This window comes from Lepus europaeus, chromosome 10 (genome assembly GCF_033115175.1).
Source record: "Lepus europaeus isolate LE1 chromosome 10, mLepTim1.pri, whole genome shotgun sequence".
NCBI lineage: Eukaryota > Metazoa > Chordata > Mammalia > Lagomorpha > Leporidae > Lepus > Lepus europaeus.
In genome coordinates this window covers 87,799,066-87,823,782 of record NC_084836.1, presented here as the reverse complement: position 1 = coordinate 87,823,782, position 24,717 = coordinate 87,799,066, and the positions used below count along the sequence as shown (strand labels likewise).

At 41.1% G+C, this 24,717-nt stretch overlaps 1 protein-coding gene across 1 annotated transcript in view; it reads left to right on the top strand.

Moving 5' to 3' along the window:
• Positions 1 to 24,717, top strand: part of SPTLC3 (serine palmitoyltransferase long chain base subunit 3) — a 159,330-nt gene that overhangs the window by 24,782 nt on the left and 109,831 nt on the right. The window contains exon 2 of the mRNA XM_062203864.1: positions 11,041 to 11,223. Within this exon, the coding sequence (XP_062059848.1) occupies positions 11,041 to 11,223 (183 nt within the window). The remainder of the gene's footprint in view (positions 1 to 11,040; positions 11,224 to 24,717) is intronic.

Sequence of the window (24,717 nt, the reverse complement as noted above, 5' to 3'; positions counted from 1 at the left end):
TGAGAGTCAGATGTTAGAGATAGAGATAGAATTACCTAAAAAGTACAGGGTTAAGGAGTCAGGATGGAGTAGAGACACCCAGGAGATGAGTACAGTAGTCCAGGAGAGAGGTGATCAGCAACTCTTTTACGCTTTCCTCTGTCTTGAGGGTCTTTCTACCCATTTCTACTGCCTTTATCTCTTACCCTCCCATTCCTCACCCTTAAAGCCTTTTTCAGTTATTCCTCATGTGCAGTCCCCCTTCTCTGCCTTGTTCAGATGTATCTCCCCCCACTCACTACAGTACTGTTTGGCAGCGTCTAGTCTATCGTTCGTGCATCCTGATAGGAAAGAAACGAAAAGAAAAAGCCAGTATTAGCACAATCTTGCAGATATAGTTGCTGCTGGGGCTTTGATGTTGTATAGAAAATAAATTTTAGTCTAAGTTTCTTATACAGCTTTATGTCTCAGTGGTCTGAACAAGTTGAATTGGCTGGGCCCAATAAGTAGTAGTTTTCCACCTATATCTCTCATGTGGAATATCTTTTTTTTTTTTTTTTTTTTTGACAGGCAGAGTGGACAGTGAGAGAGAGAGAGAGACAGAGAGAAAGGTCTTACTTTTGCCGTTGGTTCACCCTCCAATGGCCGCCACGGCCAGCATGCTGTGGCCGGTACACTGCGCTGATCCGATGGCAGGAGCCAGGTGCTTCTCCTGGTCTCCCATGCGGGTGCAGGGCCCAAGCACTTGGGCCATCCTCAACTGCACTCCCGGGCCACAGCAGAGAGCTGGCCTGGAAGAGGGACAACCGGAACAGAATCCGGCGCCCCGACCGGGACTAGAACCCAGTGTGCCGGTGCCGCAAAGCAGAGGATTAGCCTACTGAGCCGCAGCGCCGGCTGTCATGTGGAATATCTTATTCCATGTTCTGCAAATAAGCTGCCAAAAGATTAATGATTAATTAAATAAGCTGCCTTAAAACAGAAATAAAATTAGGGAAGAGCTATTCCAAATGGATTTATTAAAAATGACTAAATACATACAGAATCAAATGACACATTCTAAACAGGGCAACTTTCCTGTTTGTGAAAAAAGTGACCTAGGGTGAGACATGACTTTCACGAAACATTTCTAATATTTGTATGTATAAAACACACGGCACAGGCTGCTGTTAAACTAGTTCTTAAAATCCTCAGACAACTTAGAGGAATTAAGTTGTCCTAATTAAGTAATCAATTTAAATTATATTAAATTCCCTTACATATAAGATAAAACTGTGTACTCCATCATTCTTATATTATTACATTTCATGAACTTCGCTGCTGTAACACTCACAAAATTTCAGTCATATCTAATGGACATTCCAAAGTACTTTAAAAGCATAATAAATAGCAGCTTTGAAATCAATCAGACATCCAAAAAATTTAGATGAAAAGTACAGGATTCTAATGAGGAAAGAACTACTTTGAATTTTATTTACCATTGGGTTAATGATAAAAATATATAAATATTGGTAGTAAGTAATGTATACTTACTGTCTTCCCCTTTGGCCAACCTCTTTTTTTCTTTTTTGTAAATAAATAAAGCTTGGTTCTTAAGGAATAAAAAAAAAAAAAAATAAGAACGGGATGCTCATTAGATAATCAAAATGGATTCTGATCTTAAATAAGTGAGGTGAGTATTGTCAGTGTGTACTGGGCAGCCATCAGTCCTGCCCTTAGCCCTGAAAGTCTTCTGTCAGCCTCATAATCAATGCACAATGTTTGTCCTATCCTTGACTGGGAAGGGGAACTGATAGAATCCCTTCAGCTGTGAATAATGGAAGACTCAACAAAGCTAGCTAGATTAAAAAGAGGATTTTGTTATTCTCACATAAGAAGTGAGGAGTTGGGTGGTCCCTGGATGTGTTGACTGGGGAAGTCAACAAAGTCATCAAAAACCGCAGTGTTTACCATCTTTCATGCATAACAAAAGTCTTCCCCTAATGACCACAAGATGGTTGCTGAAGTCTGGAAATCCAAATCAGATACAACAATGTTCGAAAAAAATAGACATTTTCCTTTTTCCCCATCTATTTTAATATTTAAATGATGCCTTTTTGAGAAACCACCAAAGGGACTTTTCCTCAGTACCCACTGGCCAGGTCCACATGACCACATCTAAAACTGTCACTGGCCGGACTTCTATGGCTGCCATGGACAATAAAGCTTATTCCCTGAGGTGAGGGAAGGGTCACCTTCAACTGAACACTAAGGCCAGCTCTTCCTGCAATAAGAATATAGGTTACGCTCATAAGGTAAGTAACCAGAAGCGCCTACGTTATGAAAATACCCCACCAGATGATCTACAAGTATTTAAAAAGAGAAATTGTGGGCTTATAACGATCCACACTCACTCAAATCTTTGTCTTCAATTCCTGTAATTCAAAGTTGTACCTGATACTCATGCCCAATATATTCTTTTTTTTAAACATTTATTTAGTAAATATAATTTTCCAAAGTACAGTTTATGGATTACAATGGCTTTTTCCTCCCCATAACTTCCCTCCCACCCACACCCCTCCCATCTCCCGCTCCCTCTCCCATTCCATTCACATCAAGATTCATTTTCAATTCTCTTAATATACAGAAGATTGATTTAGTATATATTAAGTAAAGATTTCATCAGTTTACACCCACACAGAAACACAAAGTGTAAAATACTGTTTGAGTACTAGTTATAGCATTAATTCACATTGGACAACACATTAAGGACAGAGATCCTACATGAGGAGTAAGTGCACAGTGACTCCTGTTGTTGACTTAACAATTGACACTCTTGTTTATGGCATCAGAAATCTCCCTAGGCTCTTGTCATGAGTTGCCAAGGCTATGGAAGCCTCTTGAGTTCACTGACTTTGATCTTATTTAGACAAGGTCATAGTCAAAGTGGAAGTTTTCTCCTCTCTTCAGAGAAAGGTGCCTCCTTCTTTGATGGCCTGTTCTTTCTACTGGGATCTCACTCGCAGAGATCTTTCATTTAGGTTTTTGTTTTTTTGTTTTTTGTTTTTTGTTTTTTTGTTTTTTTTGCCAGAGTGTCTTGGTTTTCCATGCCTAAAATACTCTCATGGCATGCCCAATATATTCTGCAGTAACAACAGGATCGTGGAGCTTCCTCAGGGTTCCAAAGGAAAAGTTCTCATATGTAACCAAGACAAAGTATGGAAACCTTAGTATTTCTGAATTCTCATCCCCTACGAGAGAACACTCACCTTAGGTCATCAAGAATGAAATGTCATTGCAGGCATTTTTCTTAGTGGCTAAAGGCATTACTTGAGATGTGGGCATCCCATATTAAAGTGCTTGGGTTTGATTCTTGACTCTCCTCCCAATTCCAGCTGTCTGATAATGCACACCCTGGGAGGCAGCAGGAAATGCTCAGGTACTAGGGTCTCTGTCACCCACATCAGAGACCCATACTGAGTTCCCAGACCTTGGCATTAGCCTGGCCCAACCCTGGCTGCTATAGGAGATATGGAGAGCCAACCAGAACCAGATGATAGGAGGTCACTCTCTCTCTTTGAAATAAATAAAAATAAATTTTAAAAGAGATGATCTCACAAATGTGAAAAGTCTTTGTCCTTGAAAACATTTATATTTTAAAGCCTTTGTCCTTGAAAACATCTATATTTTAGCTGTGTAGATGGGTGCATTGGTTTTTTCCCTGGGGCATAAGATGCTCTACAATCTGATCCAATTAAATTCATGATCCTTGACATGGACAGTTTTTGATGCCAACCTTTGAGGTTTGTTCTAATGCCAAGAGAGCACTTCTTAGGTATTTGCCTGCTTCTCTCTAGTAAATTAATTGCCTACTGTTTATCATGTTGCTTTAATGGAGCCACCAGTCTTCTCTATTATGCTTGCCATCAAAATCTTGGTTTCAAAAGCACTTTTTAGTCTCAAATACCCTACTTTCCCCTCAAGATAAAATCAGTTTTCTTAGGCACTGCTTTGGAACCCTGGGTCTTGTGGTTTGCCTCTCAATTTGACCAAAACTAATGAGCCACCGAAAAAACAACGATGATCTCTCAAGGTGTGACATGCCAACTTGAGAAGCAGGCTTCTGTTGGGATAAGAGCCTCTGGTCACCTTGAGCTCCTCTTCCACCACAGAACCTCTGTCCTTCTGGTGAGCTGGAGAAAGGACAATGGGGACCCCAGTATTCCCAGCATGTCATGCCGTATATAGGGTATCTTCATGCTAAGAGTGGGTGTTCAGTGGTACAATGGAACCCTCAGCTTCTCTAATTTCAGTATATGTGCTGCCGAAGCGAGCACAACCCTCAGCTTCTCAGTCACACTTGGATGGAATTTAGACTCTACCAAACAGAGCTGGATGGGAGGGTGGTAAGAAATGCTCTCAGGACACATCAAAGTGGGGGACAGGAAGACTCATCATCTTAGCTGTGCCTTCTCAGAGCAGAACTTTTTCATGCTGAACTGCAGGAGAGCAATGCAGGAGACGGCCATGTGCAGGGGTAAATGACGTGGCTCAAAATCACTGACTCTGACTTTCCTTTAAATATTTAGTAGATTTTCTTGAATAAATGTTTCTTTGTTTGTAGTATGCCCTTAGACAATCTGCAGATACTTTTCAAAGTTGCATTTTTATCAGTTATAGGGTGTTTTTTTTTTTTTTGAACTGTGATGAAGGTCTATGGAATTCTTCATCCCACCATAAGGAAAATGATCTCCCTTTCTATAGATTTTTAACCAACACCCATATTTGTATATAGTATTTAATACAATAAGATTTTTATTCCACATCACTCACAGAGGTTCTGCTTTCTTGCTCAAAATCTAACTTCTACAATGTAATCAGAGATGCATTCCCAAACTGCCAGTATCCTTGAAAGGCTATGTTCTTTCTCAGAAGAGGGAAATTCTATGCCAACACCTGATCAGAATGTAGAAAACTCTTTGTTCCAGTCACTTCAGAGAAGAACATGACCTTCTCCTTATCTCCAGTTCTCTACGTTTTCTTTGGCATTTCATCATCCTAGAGCCAATCTTGTTCCCATACTTCCTGCCCTTACAGAGTGACCAAGTCCTGAAAAATCTGCTTCCTCCTTGTTCTCATCTTGACTTTTCTTTCCAAGGAGTGATCCAACAGCATGATTGGTCCCTAAAGGACCAAAAGGAGAATAAGGGTCTGCAGCACAAGTTTTTCAAAGTGCTTTGAGATACTGCAGGTCTTTATGGTTGGGATAGTCACAAGTGTTTCTCATTCCTTCCTCCTCAAGGGCCTTGTTCCAAGTACAATACTATCCCTTACTTTCTCTCCAGTTAGCCTCAACTGGAATTTTCCTCTGGCTCCCATACACACTCAGTATATCTTTATTACAACATGATAATCTCCTCTCACTTCTAGTATCCAATGCCACCACCCACTCTCTGTCTCATTCTTCACTACAGTGCATTAATTAGTAGTCACAGCTCCCCGCCCATTGTCACCTCACTCCCTCTCTGATAAACCTCCAGGGATAATAGCCTGATAAAATCAATTGCTCAAGGTTTCTTATGAGAGCCTGCATATGCAATGATCTTTTCAACTTTAATATTTCAACCCCCAGTTACTCTTCCCCCTTCAAACTCCTTTCTCCCCCTGCCCTCCCTCCCACTCTTGCTGTTTTCTTACTGGATTCTCATTTTCCCACTTCAATCTATGTGATGGCATCAGCCAAATAAGATGTATTCTGTTCTTCCCCAAATATTTGCCTAAAAATCTCCAGTCTCACAGTTTTTCATTCATCATCCCTATTAAATTCATTGATATTCCCAAGGTTACACAATAAGTAAATGAAAATGCCTGCATTTGAATTCAACAGTCTGAATCCTGCCCACATCTGTCATTATTCTCCAACTCCCATCACAACCAGGCTCTTGAGCCCAGCAGTGTAGTGCAACAGGTAAAGCCACCACCTGTACACCAGCATCCCAAACCAGAGAGCCTTTTCAAGTCACAACTGCTCCACTTACAATCAAGCTTCCTGCTCATGTGCCTGGGAAAGCTATGGAATATAGCCCAACTACTTTGGCCTCTGCCAGCCACATGGAAGACCCCAAGGGAGTTCCAGGCTTCTGATTTGGGCATTGCCCCAGGACCAGCTTTGTAGGCACTTGGGGAGTGAAACAGCTAATAGTAGATTTCTGTCTCTGTCTTTATCCCTCTCGGTGTCACTCCACCTTTCAAAAATATAAAATAAATCTTTAATTAAAAAAAAAAGATTGGGCTCCAATACAACCTCCTTCAGGAAGGTAGTCTTAACTGCTCAGTGGAATAGGTCCTTCCCTTTCTGTCACCATTATGACATTTACATTTTCCTCTATAGTAGGGTAATTTGCACCCACCTTTGCCAAACACACCACATATGTACTTCCTTGTACTATCTATTCCAGGAGAAAAAGACTCTATTTATGAATTTCATATCCCCCTCTCATCTTGACCTAAGACATAATAAAATAGGCACCCAATAAAAGAGATGCAAAATTGAAAGGGAGAGTAATTGCCTGTTAAGTTGGGTCCTCCTAGCATATCCTGACCCCCTATTTATTTCCACATCTGACAGATGTGCAGGAAGAAAAACAAATCCAAGGGTGTTACGGTGTCTTAAATGTTCAGGCACACTGAGCAAGTGGCTTAGGATCTATTGATTCTCAAAGCTAAGCAAGAAAAAGTAGAACAGGCAAAGTGTATGACAGATAAAAATGTGTGTACAGCAATAATAAGTGCTTGATAAGGACAAACTATTACATGAGATTTTATGCTTCATTTACTTTGATAGAACAAAAATCTCATACTTCCAAATACCTATCCAATGCCACATTGGAAAGTCCTTCCAAGAGGTGTGACTAATTTCAATCTTAAATTAAGGAAGATACTGAATGAGTCACTTCACATCTGTTAAGACCTATACATTCCCAGAAAGTTTTGTTCTCCATGAAAGTATTTTGTCTCTGTGAAATACGATTAAATTATATTTAAAATGAAGTCATATAAGACAGAAGATATTTGTTTGGGACTGACAGACATTTTTGAAAATTTCTCCTTTGTGTCATAACATTTTCATAGAATAAGTCACAGGGAGAAAAAAATAGTTACGCAGTGCCAGCCTGTGCAACCAAGTGAGGGTTTTGTGGACATCAGTAGACTATCTATTAAGTAGAGTGTGGCTTGCTTCAGAACGAGTTCATGCAGACATTTCTCCTGAATTTCTTTTTTTAAAGATTTTTATTTTACTTATTTGAAAAGCAGTGTTACAGAGAGAGAAAAGAGAAAGTGTGTATGTTTTCATCACTGGTTCACTCCCCAAATGGCCGCAACAGCCAGAATGGACCAGGCCAAAGCCAGGAGCCTGGGACTCCATCCAGATCTCCCATGAGGATGGCAAAGGCCCAAATAAGTGAACCATCCTTTGCTACTTTCCAAGGTACATTATCAGGGATCTAGATCTTCCCAGGGGTTTTCAAGGGAAATGTTCCCCTTAGGTTGGCTACATGTGGGGCTCAGAGATGGTTGTACAGCCAAGAAAGAAGGGAAAAACCTGCTGATCCTCTTAGGATGGCCTTGAATGTCCTCAAAGTTTATCTCTTTACTTGCACCCACAGAACTTAGCCACTTTCTAAGTCAGACAAGGGTTAATTAGTGAGTAGGTTAAATCAAGGTTCTGAGGACACCCACATTGGGTCTGCATTGCTCAACCTTCCTCTTCTCTGTTGCCCATAAAAGCATTTTGCCTCTAAATTCTGCCCCAAGTCCCCTACTCTTCTTCTTTATGACTTTTCTCTTACCACATTTACTTTTTTTTTTTTTTTTTTTTTGACAAGCAGAGTGGACAGTGAGAGAGAGAGAGACAGAGAGAAAGGTCTTCCTTTGCCGTTGGTTCATCCTACAATGGCCACCGCGGCCGGCACACTGCGCTGATCCGAAGGCAGGAGCCAGGTGCTTCTCCTGGTCTCCCATGCGGGTGCAGGGTCCAAGCACTTGGGCCATCCTCCACTGCACTCCCTGGCCACAGCAGAGAGCTGGCCTGGAAGAGAGGCAACCAGGACAGAATCTGGCGCCCCGACCGGGACTAGAACCCTGTGTGCCGGCGCCGCAAGGCGGAGGATTAGCCTGTTGAGCCGCGGCGCCAGCCATCCACATTTACTTTCAAGCATGACTTAAACTGTGTCTTATAGTTGGCTCTCAGAACTGTGTTTCAGTCAAGGCCTTTCTCCTTTCCTGCAACACTAACTGATTAGAGGACAATCCCATTTCCAGGAGCAACCACCACCTCCAACTCAGCATGTCCCACATGACTCATTTTTTTTTCCTTCAGTAGGCAGCCTGCTTTCTAATTCCGTTTTCTTCTCATCAACAATATGATACTACTCCCTGCAGATGCTTTGTATTTTCCTCTTCCTTGACCTCACCTAACCTATCAGAGTTTCATCATATCTTTCTTTATGAGGACCTCAATGCCTTCTAATGAGTCTGGACAAATCTGTCAAGGAAGCCAGTTGTATGCCTCCATGGTGTGAAAGGTAGTGAAAGGTAGATCTTAGCTTGGGTTAGGAGGTCATCCAGAATGCTAGAGACAAATGTATCCCAAAGGTCAAGTGCAGAACAGAGCCAAGGTGGGGAGCCATAGGTTAACTAGATCAGTAAGATCAGCCATCCATCAGACCTACAGGACTGATCTGAAGGCAATTAGCACATAGACTGCTCATGATAAGCACTCAATAAATGTCCTGTACACAAGAATATAACTGCTCTCATTCACTTTTCATTCAAGACTTTATATTAAGCAATGTTCTCTCATTTTCATTATTTTAAATCATCAGATAGGTTGAGGAAAGACAAGTTAGATGGGGGCAACAACCATTAATATTAGTTTGGCATGTCTATTTTGTGGCTTAGTCACATAACTTCTAGTGACTGAATCAAACAGAGATTCCAAAAATTCTGCCTCTCAACCACCACAGAGGAAATGAAGAAGATATGCTTTGGAGCACTGTGTTAATGGTGGTAATTACAAGTACTGTGGGAATAGCAAGAAAGGTCTTTTGAATTGCCTTAATTTAATATAATACAAAATTCTAAATTTATATATAAGCTAAACTAACACATGAAATGTTAGTGCACATTTGACAATTTCTTATAAATCACGAAAAGTTGTATATTCCAAGTGGTGAAAGCACTTTTTATGGATCACATCATTAGGATATGGGGAATTTGAGAAGTGGCATACATTTATATAATGAAATAATGATGTGTATATAAATATTTTAAGGACTAAAGTTTAATTAAATATTAGCATTAGAAATAATCTATTTATGGGGCTGGTGCCATATGGGCACAGGTTTGAGTCCCAGCTGCTCCACTTCTGATCTGGCTGGGAGAGCAGCAGAGGATGGCCCAATTCCTTGGGCCCCTGAACCACATGGGAGACCCAGAAGAAACTCCTGGCTCCTGGCTTCAGATCAGCCCTGCTCTGGCCATTGTGACCATTTGGGGAGTGAAGCAGTGGATGGAAGATCTGTCTCTGTCTCTTGTCTCTGTCTCTTCTTCCCTCTGTTAACTCTACCTTTCAAATAAATAAGTAAATAAAAATAGTTATTTGCTAATTCACTGAGTAAATTTTGATTGAGTTGCTATGTGTAAATCAAATAATAATCAAAATGGTTTGATGTTAAAAGTCTATTTTCCATTGGAATCTTGTTACCTAAAATAAAAGGAAAAGTTTTAAATTTATCACGAAAAATTTCAAGCCACAAAAGAAAAGAAAAAAACAACATAATGAAAACCAATATAACCTCCATCTAGATTCAACACTTGTTAACATTTTCCTAAAGGTGTTTCATTTATTTATGCAATTTTGACAAACCTTTTGAAATAAAATTACAACTCTCATAGTACAGAATATTTCAGCATGTATAAAAATTAAAACATTCTCTTATGTATCTAAAATACTATCAATCCTAACAAAATGAATAATAATTCCTTAATAACATGTATAGTCTACATCTGAATTTACAGTTGTTTAAAATATATCATTTTTTCCCTGCTTTCTCACATGAATTTAAAACAATCACGATCTATAGAAGGAACGCTCACTGCTTGTTGTTACTCTTAAGTTCCCCTGTCAACTCTTCTTTTCTTTTGTAATAATTAACCTTTTGAAAAGATCAGGCTAACTGTCATGTAGAAAAATCCCTTATCTTGGATTATCTGTTTTCCTGTGCATTCATTTTCCATGCTCCTCCTTTCTGAAATTTCTTGTAAAATGGAAGTTAGATATAAACTCAGGGATGCTGAGTACTGAATATTACATTGTAATAAGAGTAGAATGACTAGTTGTTCCAACATTTGTGATACAACTTGGTAACTCGGTTAAGTAGGGTAATGAATCCAGGTTTGCTATTAGGGAGTAAGCCATGTGATTGAACTTTGGCAACCAGCAAATACCTTAGTCCTCATTAACTCTGCAACTAATGGCTTGAGCATGTGTTTAGGATTTTTGCATAAAACAACTATCCTAGGGCCGGTGCTTTGGCTAAGCCTGTGGCTCCTGGGCAACAATTCACGTCCTGGCTGCTCCTCTTCCAATCCAGTTTTCTACTGTGGCCTGGGAAAGTAGAAGATGCCCAAGTGCTTGGGCCCCTGAACCCATGCGGGAGACCTGGAGGAAGCTCCTGGCTCCTGGCTCTGGATCTGCTCAGCTCTGGCCATTGTGGTCACTTGGGGAGTGAACCAGCAGATGGAAGACCTTTCTCTCTGTCTCCCTCTCTCTCTGTCTGTAACTCTGCCTCTCAAATAAATAAATCTTTAAAAACAAAACAACTATCTGATAGGGATTACAAAATAAAATTTTCATGTCTGATTAACCTCTTCAAATCATCAATTTCTATTTTTACAGTAATATTTTATAATATTAAATATGTTCTTTGAAATGTAAAAGGTTGTTAAGTCCAAAATTCCAAGTATCATCATATATTTGTAAGGGGAGAGTACTAATTGTATTCTCTTTTGTATCTTCAGCAAAATGGGAAACCACATATTAACATGGAGATTGAGGAGTCCTTTGAAGAAGCACCTCTTCATGTTATGGTTTTCACTTATATGGGATATGGAATTGGAACCCTGTTTGGTTATCTCAGAGACTTTTTGAGAAATTGGGGAATAGAAAAATGCAATGCAGCCGTAGAGCGAGAAGAACAAAAGGTATGTATGCGCACCTCCCTGGATTTTTGTCAATACCTGTTCTCTAAAGTCCTCAGAAGCTGTGATGCAGGTATGGATTCTGGAAAGAATGAGATGTTCAGGAACTCTTCAGGACAAATACCATCCATCTTCACCCCTAAACCCTACCATTTGAGTGTTTGGGATTGTTTTTTACAAACATTTTTTGGGCCAGATACTGAGCTAGGGATTTTTTTTTCTTCATAAATTATAATATTTAATTTTTATAACAACTCCCATGAGATAAACATCAAAATACCATTTGAAAAATGAAAACTTCATAATCTAAGTGTAAGAACACACAAATGGGATGGTCCTCCAGTCTTCTAGTTTTAAATTGAATATTATTTATGTTGTATCCTGAAATAGAAAAGTGTTTTTTCATCTAAGTCAGTTTCCCAACTTTGGCACTACTGGCATTTTAGACTGGATAATTCTTTGATGTGGGAGGCCACATTGAACAATGTAGGAATTTTAACAGCATCCCAGAACTCTATGACTAGATTAGCCATTAGCAGTAAGACACATTAGTAATAATCAAAAATTCCTTCAAACATTGCCAAATATCATATGAGCTCAAAATCACTCATGGATTACAACCACTGATCTAGGTATAGTTAACCTATAAAAGTCTATATCATTGCTTTTTGCACAGAACTAGAGGACACAAAGATTCTGCATTATGTTAATTTATTTCCCCCCAACTGATTCAAAGGATTTATGATGCCACAAATCACTTTTTTTCACCAACCATTGCTTTGGGATATTATATATGAGTATGTATGCACCGTCCATGTGATTAGAATCTTGAACACATAAAGAACAAAGGCAAGACACAAACTTCAATATAACAAGAAATCCTCAAATTCTGTGACTTAACAACTAGTATCCACAGTAAGGTAAGCATTATTGAGATACACCCATGAAGAAAACATATGAAACACTTTTTTTAAAAATGTCCACAGTAGCCAGGGCTTGGCCAAGCTGAAGCCAGGAGTGGGGAATTCAATCCAGGTTTCCCACAGAGGTTGTAGGAACTCAGTTACTGAAGGCATCATCTGCTGTCTCCCAAGTTGCACATTAGGAGCTGAACCAGAATTCAAAGCCAAGTACCCTGATAAGAGATGTGGGCAGCCCAAGCCAAATGCCTGTCCCCATATGGAACATTTCTTTTGGAATTGCCTTAGGTCTAATGTATCACTTTCAGAAGAAATTCAGAACCCTCTTTAATAGTATAACTGCTTCTACTTGCAGCAAGTATTTGAGCATATGCTGTATACCAGTTACTTGGTTCTGATATTTATAGCAGAAAAGACAGATCCTGGCATCAGGTAATTTGAAGTCTGTTATGCAAGCACACTCTACAGCAAATCAAATGCTAATTATTTATGGTCTGGAGGAGAGTGACGTGGGTCATAGATTTCCATGTCTTCCACACTTTAAAGGAGACAGAAAGTCATAGGGCTGAGGCTTGAATGGTGAATAGGAGTTGGCCAAACAATCAAGGATGCAAAGGAGGATATTCTCAAAAGAAGTCACTTCATGTACAAAGGAATACTTTAATTCATGAATGAAGTGGGATTATTTTTGAGCATGTATTTTATGCCAGGCACTATGCTACAATCTGGGGAAACCAGAATAACCAAGACAGACACAGATCCTGCCCTTAGAGAGCTAACCATAAGACAGCAATACAATTTATAAGAGGTGTAGTGCATGGAAGTGGAGGGCAGCATGAGAGCAAAGAGAAATGTCTGTCTGAATTTAGCATTCAGTGCAGGCTTCTGAGAGGAAGAGAAAGTTAAACTGAGAGCTAAAGGCTGAGAAGCAAGCAGCAAGGCAAAGGGTGAGGCACGATGGGGGAAGGCTTCTTTAGGGAGTGGGAACATGGTACAAGATGGTCCGGAGGTAAGAGAAGGCATTGTGCATTCAAGAAAACCAGGAATTCTAATGAACAGAGTGTTGGGAGTGAGAGTGGGAGTGTGTAGGGAAAAAGACTGTGTGAGAGGCTTGGGGACTGGACTACAATGGGTTTTTATAAGTCATGAACATTTACTATAAGAACAATGGGAAAGCACTGAAGGATTTCAGGCAGAGGAATGCAGATTTACAGATTCAAAAGATCATTCTCTTTGCTGTATGTGAAATGGATGGCAGAAAGGCAACACGCAGGTCAAAACACAAACTAAGAGGCTGATGCAGAAATTCAGGTTTCTCTTTTAACTTTTATTTAATAAATATAAATTTCCAAAGTACAGCTTTTGGATTACAGTGGCTTTTCCCCCCCCATAACTTCCCACCCACCCACAACCCTCCCATCTCATGCTCCCTCTCCCATTCCATTCACATCAAGATTCATTTTTAATTCTCATTATATAGAGAGGATCAATTTAGTATATATTAAGTAAAGATTTCATCAGTTTGCACCCACACAGAAATACAAAGTGTAAAATACTGTTTGAGTAGTATTTATAGCATTAATTCACATTGAACAACACATTAAGGACAGAGATCCTACATGGGAAATAAGTGCACAGTGACTTAACAATTGTTGACTTAACAATTGACACTCTTGTTTATGGCGTCAGTAATCACCCTAGGCTCTTATCATCAGTTGCCAAGGCTATGGAAGCCTCTTGAGTTCGCTGACTTCGATCTTATTTAGACAAGGTCATAGTCAAAGTGGAAGTTCTCTTCTCCCTTCAGAGAAAGGTACCTCCTTCTTTGATGGCCCATTCTTTCCACTGGGATCTCACTCGCAGAGATCTTTCATTTAGGTTTTGTTGGTTTTTTTTGTTTTGTTTTGTTTTTGTTTTTGTTTGTTTTTGCCAGAGTGTCTTGGCTTTCCATGCCTAAAATACTCTCATGGGCTCTTCAGCCAGATCCGAATGCCTTAAGGGCTGATTCTGAGGCCAGAGTGCTGTTTAAGACATCTGCCATTCTGAGTCTGCTGTGTATCCCACTTCCCATGTTGGATCGTTCTCTCCTTTTTAATTCTTTCAGTTAGTATTAGCAGACACTAGTCTTGTTTATGAGACCCCTTTGATTCTTAATCCTTTCATTATGATCAATTGTGAACTGATACTGATCACTTGGACTAGTGAGATGGCATTGGTACATGCCACCTTGATGGGATTGAATTGGAATCCCCTGGCACGTTAAAAATATCTAGGTAAGACACTTGGGCTGGAAGCAGAGTGGTTACCATAGAGGTAGTGACAGGAGAAAAGACCAAGAGATGTTTATGAGCTGGAGTTAGAAATGATTGATTTGACATGGGGAATTGGGAAAATGGACAAATAAGAAATCACATCCAGGTTTATGATCTGGGTAGCTGTGTAGAAGAAGGTGGAATCATTCACTGAGATGAGGAAAAGACAAGAAAGATTGGAGGGGGAAACTAAGCAATTCATTTTTTGACAAATTGACAGCTAAATATAGAGATCTTGACCTCCAGAGAAAAGTGTCAGATGGATCCCATGGCATCTTCAGCGTATCTTCAGCCTACTCATCTAAATCAAAGCCAGAGAAACATATGAGTTCTCCCAAGGAGGATCCACAAGGAAAAAGTGAAAAGATGAGAAAAGAACAAATAACTCCAGAAAAGTTAACAGATGTCAAAGAAGGAATATTCCAATTCAAGTCTAGAGAGCCACAATAAAATTTACAATAGTTTAGGGAGGAGATGATGCTAGGGAAGATACAGACAAAATGGAAAGAAAGCTAATCATAAATACTCGCATTTGGAAGGTATCGACAAGTCGTGGTGACTGAGTAGATGGAAGATAAAATGAAGCAATGACAGATAAATCCAAAACTTCTAGCTTGGACAGATACATGGATAGCAATTTTGTATCCATCACAATGGAATATATTGCAAAAAGATGGCCACAGATCCAGTTTTGAGGACACAAAAGCACTTGAATAATAAAGTATACAGAAACAGTAAAATCAAGCAAGATTCAAGCCAGCCTTCTCCCAGAGATGAAGGTTTCCCCAGTCCTAGTAGAGCTAATGATGAAAATGGGAAATTGGGATTAAAAAGAGAGTTCTTAGGGCAAGCACTTGTGGCAAAGCAGGTTAAGCCAACACCTGCAATACCAGCATCACATATGGGTACCGGTTCAAGTCCCAGCTGCTCCACTTCCAATCTAGCTCCATGCTAATGTGCCTGGGAAAGCAGAAGATGGCCCAAATACATAGGCCCTTGCACCCACATGGGAGACTCAGATGGAGCTCCTGGCTTCTGGCATTGGACCAGGACTAGCCCATTGCAGCCATTTAGATAATGAATCAGAGGGTGGAAAATCTCTCTCTCTCTCTCTCTCTCTCTCTCCCTCTTTCTCTCTGCAAGTCTGCCTTTCAAATAAATTAATTAATAGGCTTTTTTAAAGATTAATTTATTTATTTGAAAAGCAGAGTTACAGAGAGGAAGAGGCAGAGAGAGAGAGAGGTCTTCCATCTGCTTGTTCACTCCCCAGATGGCCGTAATGGCCGGAGCTGTGCTGATCTGAAACCAGGAGCAGGTGCAAGGGCCCAAGGGCTTGGACCATCTTCCTCTGCTTTCCCAGGCCATAGCAGAGAGCTAGATCAGAAGTGGAGCAGCCAGGACTCAAACCGGTGCCCATATGGGATGCTGGCACTGTAGGCAGCAGCTTTACCTGCTATGCCACAGCACCAAGCCCAATAATAGGTTTTTTAAGAAGGGAGTCTTTTGGTCATTGTCATAATGATCACCACAGCCCCACTCTCATATTAACTGGACTATTCTAGAGGCTCTCATTACTAATCTACAGGCTCACCAGGCACAAGGGAGGAGGGCACGATAAACAAGCACATTTCAGAGCACTTGCAAGGACAAAAGATTAATCAAATGTAAATTTCTCAGATGAGACATCTTTTGGCAGGCTCTGGCTTGAGATTTGCAACCTCTTTTGGGACCTGAGTTTCCATATTTTTGCTTCATTAACCCAGCAGATCCAGTCTTCTTTCCTTTTCTAAAGAGTTTCTTACAGTTCAAGAATAAAAAAAAAAAAAATGTAAATACCCATGTCAAATTATTCCCTGTGGAGTGTATTCTGAGATGGTAGCTTGAGTGCAGGAAGCTCCCTCGGGTCCTGGGATCAATGCAACGGGATTGGAGCAAGACGGTAATGAAGACTCAGCAAATGCTTCAGCCTGCTCCACAGAGAGTGCCGGGGATGGGAGGTCCCTTTGTAGTCATCAGGAAAGAGGGCTGGGTCTTCACACCCCAGCATCAGGAGATACTGGCACCAGGGGTCTTGGTTGAGGTAGATTCTTTCAGGCCCAGGTAATCCTCAGAGAGCTGTAAGTTCCAATGCTCCCGCAGGTAGGGCAAGGAGTATGTTAATCCTGAGTGATGTGCTGGAACTAACACAGCCATCTGTACTCCAACACCAGTCCCCATTGTTACAAGAATTGCTCGAACTGCTCTCACTGGAGGATATACATTTTAAAAAATCAGTATCTTGCATTCTTTACAAAATAAATGCTTTACATTCTGCTTGATCTCTTGAGCTAGAGAGTATTAGTCAGTAGACTTGCCATGGTATTTAGAACTTTTATATGGCATTCTTTTTGAGTGTTATGTGTTCCATTTGAGCCCTTTTTTAAAAAAAGGTTTATGTGGCCAGTGCCGCGGCTCACTAGGCTAATCCTCCGCCTGCGGCACCAGCACCCTGAGTTCTAGTCCTGGTTGGGGTGCTGGATTCTGTTCCGGTTGCTCCTCTTCCAGTCCAGCTCTCTGCTGTGGCCTGGGAGAGCAGTGGAGGATGGCCCAAGTGCTTAGGCCCTGCACCCGCATGGGAGACCAGGAGGAAGCACCTGGCTCCTGGCTTCGGATTGGTGCAGTGCACCGGCCGTGGCGACCATTTGGTGGGTGAACCAATGGAAGGAAGACCTTTCTCTCTGTCTCTCTCTCTCTCACTGTCTGACTCTGTCAAAAAAAAAAAAAAAGATTTATTTATGTATTTGAAAGACAAAATTACAGAGAGGCAGGCAGAGAGAGAGGTGGGGGGGGGGGGTCTTTTCATCCACTGGTTTACTACCCAAACTGCAGCAATGGCTAGAGCTGGATGAGTCTGAAGCCAGGAGCCTGGAGCATCTTCCAGGTCTCCCATGCAGATGCAGGGGCCCAGGTGCAGGGCCATCTTCTACTGCTTTTCCAGGTCGTAGGCAGAGGGCTGGATTAGAAGTGGAGCAGCCAGGTCTCAAACCAGCACTCATATGAGAAGCCGGCACTGCAAGCAGCAGCTTTACCTGCTACACCACAGCACCAACCCCTCATTTCATCCCTTTTAAAAATTTAGAGTCCTTTAATGGGTTCTAACTAAATGCTATTGGGTTTTTTTTTTTTTTTTTGGGGGGGGGGGATGGGACTTGAGCACTCACAATCATCTACAAACTGAGCCTTTATCCTTTTAATACAACTCTCAGTCCCTTACTTCTGACAATACCCATGCTTTTTTATTAATAAGTTGTCTGTGACAATCTTGAAGTTTCATGCTCCAAATATGGAACATGATACTTTCCAGTGACCTCTGGTTCTTTGTTTATGTAACAGAAGTGAGCATGGTTTCATGCAAAAATTTGGTTTCTGGGGGTGCAGAATAAATTGTCCCACAAGACAAACCAGCAAAATGATACCAGAATAGAGAGCACACTCATGAAGTGGCAGCAAAAAACAACTACAGCTTCCTTCACAGATAATAAGTGGATGTTTTCCTCCCATTATTGGTGTTATCCAAGTGGAAAGAAAATCAAAACTTCTCTCTAGGGGAGCGCTAAAAGGAATCATAGACCCAGGGTATCTCCTGGGTACCAAACAGACTCCACTAGTAATTAGTATATGTTAGCATTAAGAAAGAAAATGCAGACAATACAGATAGATACAAGGTTTAAAAATTTTGATTAAATTCTCTACTTGTGGAGTCATCACTATCTCTCTCTTTTTTTGTAATCAAAGGCAACTTTAAAGCTGAACCACAAATTTCTCAAGGACATAGTAGTCTATGACCTCTAAGGACACAGTAGTCTAGCTTTGAGAATATCAGCAAATATAACCTGTTATTGTCAAGCATCATCAGAGACCTTCTACAGGTCCATATTTCTCAGATTCCTAAAGCACCAATATTGAACAGGTTCTGTAAGACCTGGTAATGTGACACCAGCTTTGTATAAAACAATTCAGTTCTAGTCATGCTTACATTAGTTCCATATACTCCCCATTACCTCTGCAAGTAAATCCCTGGCATTTCTGATCCATTCTCAGAGAGATTTTACTCCCACCTCAAACAAAGAGGACTCAGTTGGGTGTAGCTTTGGAAAATTTTAAGACAAATATTCTAGTGTCTCCATGAAATGAAAGTTGTCATTTTGGATCCACATTTTACATTCTCATTAGCAGCAGGATTAGCCCAGAAGAACGTTCCTCTGAATAACTTGAAGAATGAGGTCCATCAAAATTGCTGGGTGTTACAGAGTCTTATCCAGAGCAAACAGACCAAGTGCTGATCTTCCTGTTTGGACCTGCAGGGGCCAAACTCAGAGAGCTTCATTGGGGTATCTATCCCTTAAGTGCTTATATTGTGCAACAGCACATGAAACACTAATGTTAGACCAGTGTCTCGCAGCCTTTGCAACCCATCAGAATCACTGAGAAGCTTTAAAAGGTACTAATGCCTGGACTTTACCCATAGATATCCTGATTTAACTGCTGTATGGTGCAGCCTGTGTAGCAGGGCTCATATAAGCCTCCCAGGTGATTCTGTAGATGCCTAAAGTAGCAAACCAGGGTTTTAGAACAAAGCTTCTCCAACTTTACCATGTTTACACATTATATGGGGATCATGTTAACATGCAAGTTCTGCTTCAGTAGCCAAGACTCTGTAGCTATCAACAAGCTTCCAGATGAAGCCAGGGCTGCTGGTGCAAGTGCCCCCCATCGATCTTTCTAATCACCATAAACTGAGGGCGAGTTAGAAGTCTCAGGCCCAGTCCAGCACTTCTGAAGCAAGTCATGATTTAATCATGATCCTTAGGTGATATGGACAAACATTAAGATTTGAAAAGTGCTGCTATTCTGAAAGTACTCTGATGTCCAGCTGTCACCTGTGTTCAGGTGGAGGCAGCACCATCCCTCAGACAGAGCCATCTCCTGTAACATGCATAGCTATTTCACTGCCAATTCCATGAAAGGCAGTCTCAACCTACAAGCACTTTCCTGTGATTGCCCATTACAGATTAGCAGCTGATAATATCAGATCAGTGCGTCTCAACCTTGGCTATGCATTGTTAACAGCAGGACTGCCCCCCATCCGAGGGATTTGTCTTTACCAGTCTTGTCACTCCTGTAACTGCCTCTGACATCTCTTAGTCTGCTCTGTCCATGGAGTCTGCAATCCCTTGAGTTTTAGCTCTTTTGAGCTCCCCTATACCCACTTTTTCTTCTTTATATCCAGCTTAAATTTCATGGGCTTTGAGTCAAGGGTACTCCAAAATGCTTATAGAAAAGTGGAATAAAAAGATAAACGTAGGAGACAGCAAGATGGCAGAATAGGGAGGGAGCTTACTGCTCTAGTCTAGGAGAAGATAGTTTAAAAAAAAAAAAAAATGGGCCGGCGCCGTGGCTTAACAGGCTAATCCTCAGCCTTGCGGCGCTGGCACACCGGGTTCTAGTCCCGGTCGGGGCACCGATCCTGTCCCGGTTGCCCCTCTTCCAGGCCAGCTCTCTGCTGTGGCCAGGGAGTGCAGTGGAGGATGGCCCAAGTGCTTGGGCCCTGCACCCCATGGGAGACCAGGAGAAGCACCTGGCTCCTGCCATCGGAACAGCGCGGTGCGCCAGCCGCAGCACACCTACCACGGCGGCCATTGGAGGGTGAACCAACGGCAAAAAGGAAGACCTTTCTCTCTGACTCCCTCTACAGTCCACTCTGCCTGTCCAAAAAAAAAAAAAATTAAAACAAACAAACAAAAAACATGGATAGAGTGCAATCTCAGAGAAGAGTTAGGGAGAAAACAGCAGAGGAAACTCAACACAAATTAGAGGGACACTGTGGACCTACATGGAGGGTGTGGACATGCACAACTCAGGAACCCAGCAGTTGAGAGCCTCAGCACCAGCTCTGGAGAGTGAGGTGAGACCAGACTGGAACTGCCCAAACCATTGGCAAAAAAGCTGTAGGAAGAGCCTGGCATGTGTCTAGCTTGGAGCCCTGTGGGGAACAGTATACCTGCCAACCTAGAGAAATAAGAAAGGGGGCGTATTTCTCTCTCTCTGACCATCCAGCACTGGTTCCCTGTAACCAGCCAAGAGGAGATGCCTGAGTCTGGCTGGGAGAATTGACAGGAGGCTGGGTGCTCATGATTGTGGGAACCTTGTATACTGAGACTGTGAAAGTACTGTGGCTGCATGGGAGGGTGCAGAGTGTGGCTGGGTCTTTGGGCTCCACACCTTCAGGGCTCCCTGATTCCATGGTGAGGGTCATTGTTGCAGGATCTATGCTCACATCGAGGATTGCATAGATCCTTTGTGTGGTTCTTGCGGCAGCGTGAACAAATATTATACCCACTGGGGCTAGCAACCATGCATTCATCTCCTTGGAGAAGAGGAGGTAAGCATGAGACCATGCCAACAAAGCAAATCAAACCTCCCTTCTGATAAAAAAAAAATGGGGGGGGGCAATATTTACCACTCCCAATTTGGGTGTCACCTCTTACCCTGGAGCACTGAATAGAGCTTCCTGGCCATACCCAGCACACACCTCAGGATATTCACTGAAAGAGCAAACACTCCACTAATCCAGAGGCATTGTCCAAAGATAAAAGTCATCACAGGGAAAAAAAAAAAAACCAACAAGTATCTCTACTTCAGTCCTAGAATGTGAAAATGAAGAGATTGAAGAAATGCCAGAAACAGAATTCAAAAAATTGATCATAGAATTACTTAGAAATAATCAGAAGCAAATCCATGAATTAAAGAAATCCATACATGGTACAAATGAACATTTTTTCCATGAAATTGAGATTTTAAAGGGAAATCAAAATTAAATCTTAGAAATGAAGAATTCAATAGAACAAATTAAAAAAATGTGGTGGAAAGCCTTAACAACAGACTTGGTGAGGATCCTTTCTTCCAAAAGAATATTCAAGTTAGACAAATCTCAGAAAATTTTACAGTCAAAGAAAAAAAAAAAGAAATTAGAAAATTAGAGTGAGAGCGGCAAGATGGCGGAATAGGAAGGGAGCACATTGATAGTTCAGCAAGACACACAAGTTAATAAAAGTGGAGATACTGCAGGGTCAAGGAAGAGTAGGGGAAGAAACAGCAGAGGAAACTCTTCCGGAACTAGTGATTCACAGTGGACCTGCGTGGAGAGCGTGGAAGCCCAAGTTCGGGACACCAGCAGCAGACTCAACGCACCAGCGCTGGAACGCGAGGTGAGCCGAACCTCAATAGCCTGAAACACCAGTGGGCAAGCGGAAAGAGGAGACTAGAGGGAACGAGGCTTGAAACTCCGTGGGGAAAAGCTCACCAGGCTAACTAGAAGAGAGAGGGGGAAAAAAAAAAAAGTGACCGATACGGACACGAGTTTCTCTCTCTCCGCTCACCCCTCAAAGGCGAGCAAGACAAAGAGCAGGCGCCATTTTGGACATACGTCATAAGCAGGGCGACCTCAGGTCTGCACCGGCCCTCAGCCTAGCAGAAAAACCTGACTCTGGGGGGAGGGGTGAAATAACAGGAGATTAGGATCTAACTTGGCAACCCAGTGAGAGACTGCAGGAGAATTGGAGCCCTCACTGAGGGCAGCAGAGATTCCCTGTGTGGTCCTTGGGAAAGAGCTTCCGATCTCTGGCTCCTGTGGGTATATCATTCGCCTGCTAACTACCTCCAATTACGTTCAGCTGTGCGGAATTACTTCCCTTTTGAATCAAAAAAAAAAAAAAAGAAAGAAAGAAAGAGAGATTTACCACGCCTAACCTGGGAGTGTCATCTTTGACACACCCTCAACCCTGAGGAACCAAACACAGCTCTCAGGCCACACTTATCTCAAGCCTCTAAGGCTCCACCGAAAGCAGACAGTCCACTTAATATAGAGCCATAGTGTAACAAGAAAAAACGCCACAGTGAAGAAACCAAATATCTCCAACATGCCATACAACAAACGCAAAAACCGAGGTAACAAGAACAAGGAAGACACCATGACGCCCCCAAATGAAAAAGACACCCCAATTCAAGATTATGAAGATGATGAGATAGAAGAAATGCAAGAAGCAGACCTCAAAAAATTGATAAGAACATTAAAAAGTTCTCAAAAACAAATTCTTGAACTACAGAAATCCTTAATGGACAAGATAGAAAATCTCTCTCGTGAAAATGAAATATTAAGGAGGAATCAAAATGAAATGAAACAACTAGTAGAACATGAAACTGTGATAGTGACAAAAACCATAATGAAATGAAGAACTCAATAGATCAAATGACAAACACATCAGAGAGCCTTAAAAACAGAATGGGCAAAGCAGAAGAGAGAATATCAGACTTAGAAGACAGAGAACAGGAAAGGAAACAGACAAACCAAAGAAAAGAAGAAGAAATCAGAAATCTAAAAAATATTGTCGGGAATCTACAGGATACTATTAAAAAACCTAATATTCGGGTTCTAGGAGTTCCTGAAGGCATGGAGAGGGAGAAAGGATTAGAAGGCATTTTCAGTGACATACTAGCAGAAAATTTCCCAGGTTTGGAGAAGGACAGAGGCATCTTAGTACAGGAAGCTTATAGAATCCCTAATAAACATGACCAAAAGAGATCCTCACCACGACACATTGTAATCAAACTCACCACAGTGAAACATAAAGAAAAGATTCTAAAAGGTGCAAGAGAGAAACGTCAGATTACTCTCAGAGGATCTCCAATTAGATTCACAGCAGACTTCTCATCAGAAACCCTACAAGCTAGAAGGGAATGGCGAGATATAGCCCAGGTACTAAGAGAGAAAAACTGCCAGCCCAGAATATTATATCCTGCAAAGCTCTCATTTGTGAATGAAGGTGAAATTAAGACTTTTCATAGCAAACAGAAACTGAAAGAATTTGTTGCCACTCATCCTGCCCCGCAAAAGATGCTTAAAGATGTGTTACACACAGAAACACAGAAACGTGGTCACCAAAATGAAAGAAGGTAAAGGAAGGAAACCTCACAGCAAAAGATCATAGGAAGCTCAATTTCTCTTTGACATAGAATTACACTCTGATGCTCTGTTAAAGCAATGTGTTAAAGTAATCTAAAAACAAAAAGCAATTCAAATCAATTGGCAATCTACAAAAAGAGTTAAGATTTTAAAAGCTATTATTAAAATTGCTATATTGGTCTATTATGCCATGTTATATGTGTGTACATATTGTATGTCCACATGGGGAAATTTTATTAAGAGTTTTATTTTAAATGGCTTATAGATAAGGTTGTCCATAAATTTAAGCTGCTAAAATCAATCATAGATACATTTTAATTTGTGTGACCTGAATCTGTGTATCATATGTTTTAAACTTGTTGGTAGAAAGAAACTAAAAACATTTTACATGGTTGTGCTTAAGTTTACTGGTTAAACAATCTACACCATGTTAGATATTTAAGAGGTGTTTTCAAATACATGATTCTTAAAATTTATAGAAGGCATTGGACCTTCTGGTAAATGTTTTCTTAAGTTGTTATCTAATGGTTGAAACGGTTTGCTAAGTATTCATGTGATATTGCTATTGTCAGCAAGCGATCTAGGACTTGCTCCCTCATTTCTCTATTCTAAGCACAACTTGTTCTTTCATTTCTCTATTCTCTTCAAGGTAGGAAACTAATTCTACTATAAAGGAATCTGTAGGATGCACAATTTAATCTTTAGACCTTATAAAAGAGATGGCTAACATTTTTCTGTAATAGCATAGCCAAAATAAGAATTTAAATAATAATCTCATAGCTAGATTCACTTCGCCATCAGCGAAGTATACAGTAAGTAGAAAAAAACCTCCCTTTCAGACAAAAGGGAAAGAAAGTTTTAAAGTGAGAATATAATTTTCCTCATGGACATTGTCTACCTTAGAAAAACTACTACAGAACATGCCTGTGACTATAGACTTGTAGTTCAGGCCACCGAAGATTAGAGATGGGAAACGGACACTCCCTTGACTTGCATCCTCTGGTCTGCTTTAACACAAACCAGGAGGAAAAGAAAGCTCGGCATCAGAAGCAATGGGTGGCAGGCCTATTACTGGCTGATCTGTACAGTGATCTGCCCTCAAGGAGACCCAACAGGCCAGTCCACTGCAGTGGCTTTCAATGTGGTAAGCCTGGGCTTCAGCAGAAGTCAGCTTGTGAAGAGCCCTGGCAGCTCTGCCAAGAGTTGGATCACTGGAAATGGACCTGCCCTGGAGTCGAAGGATGCCCAGGTCAGAGCCACAGAT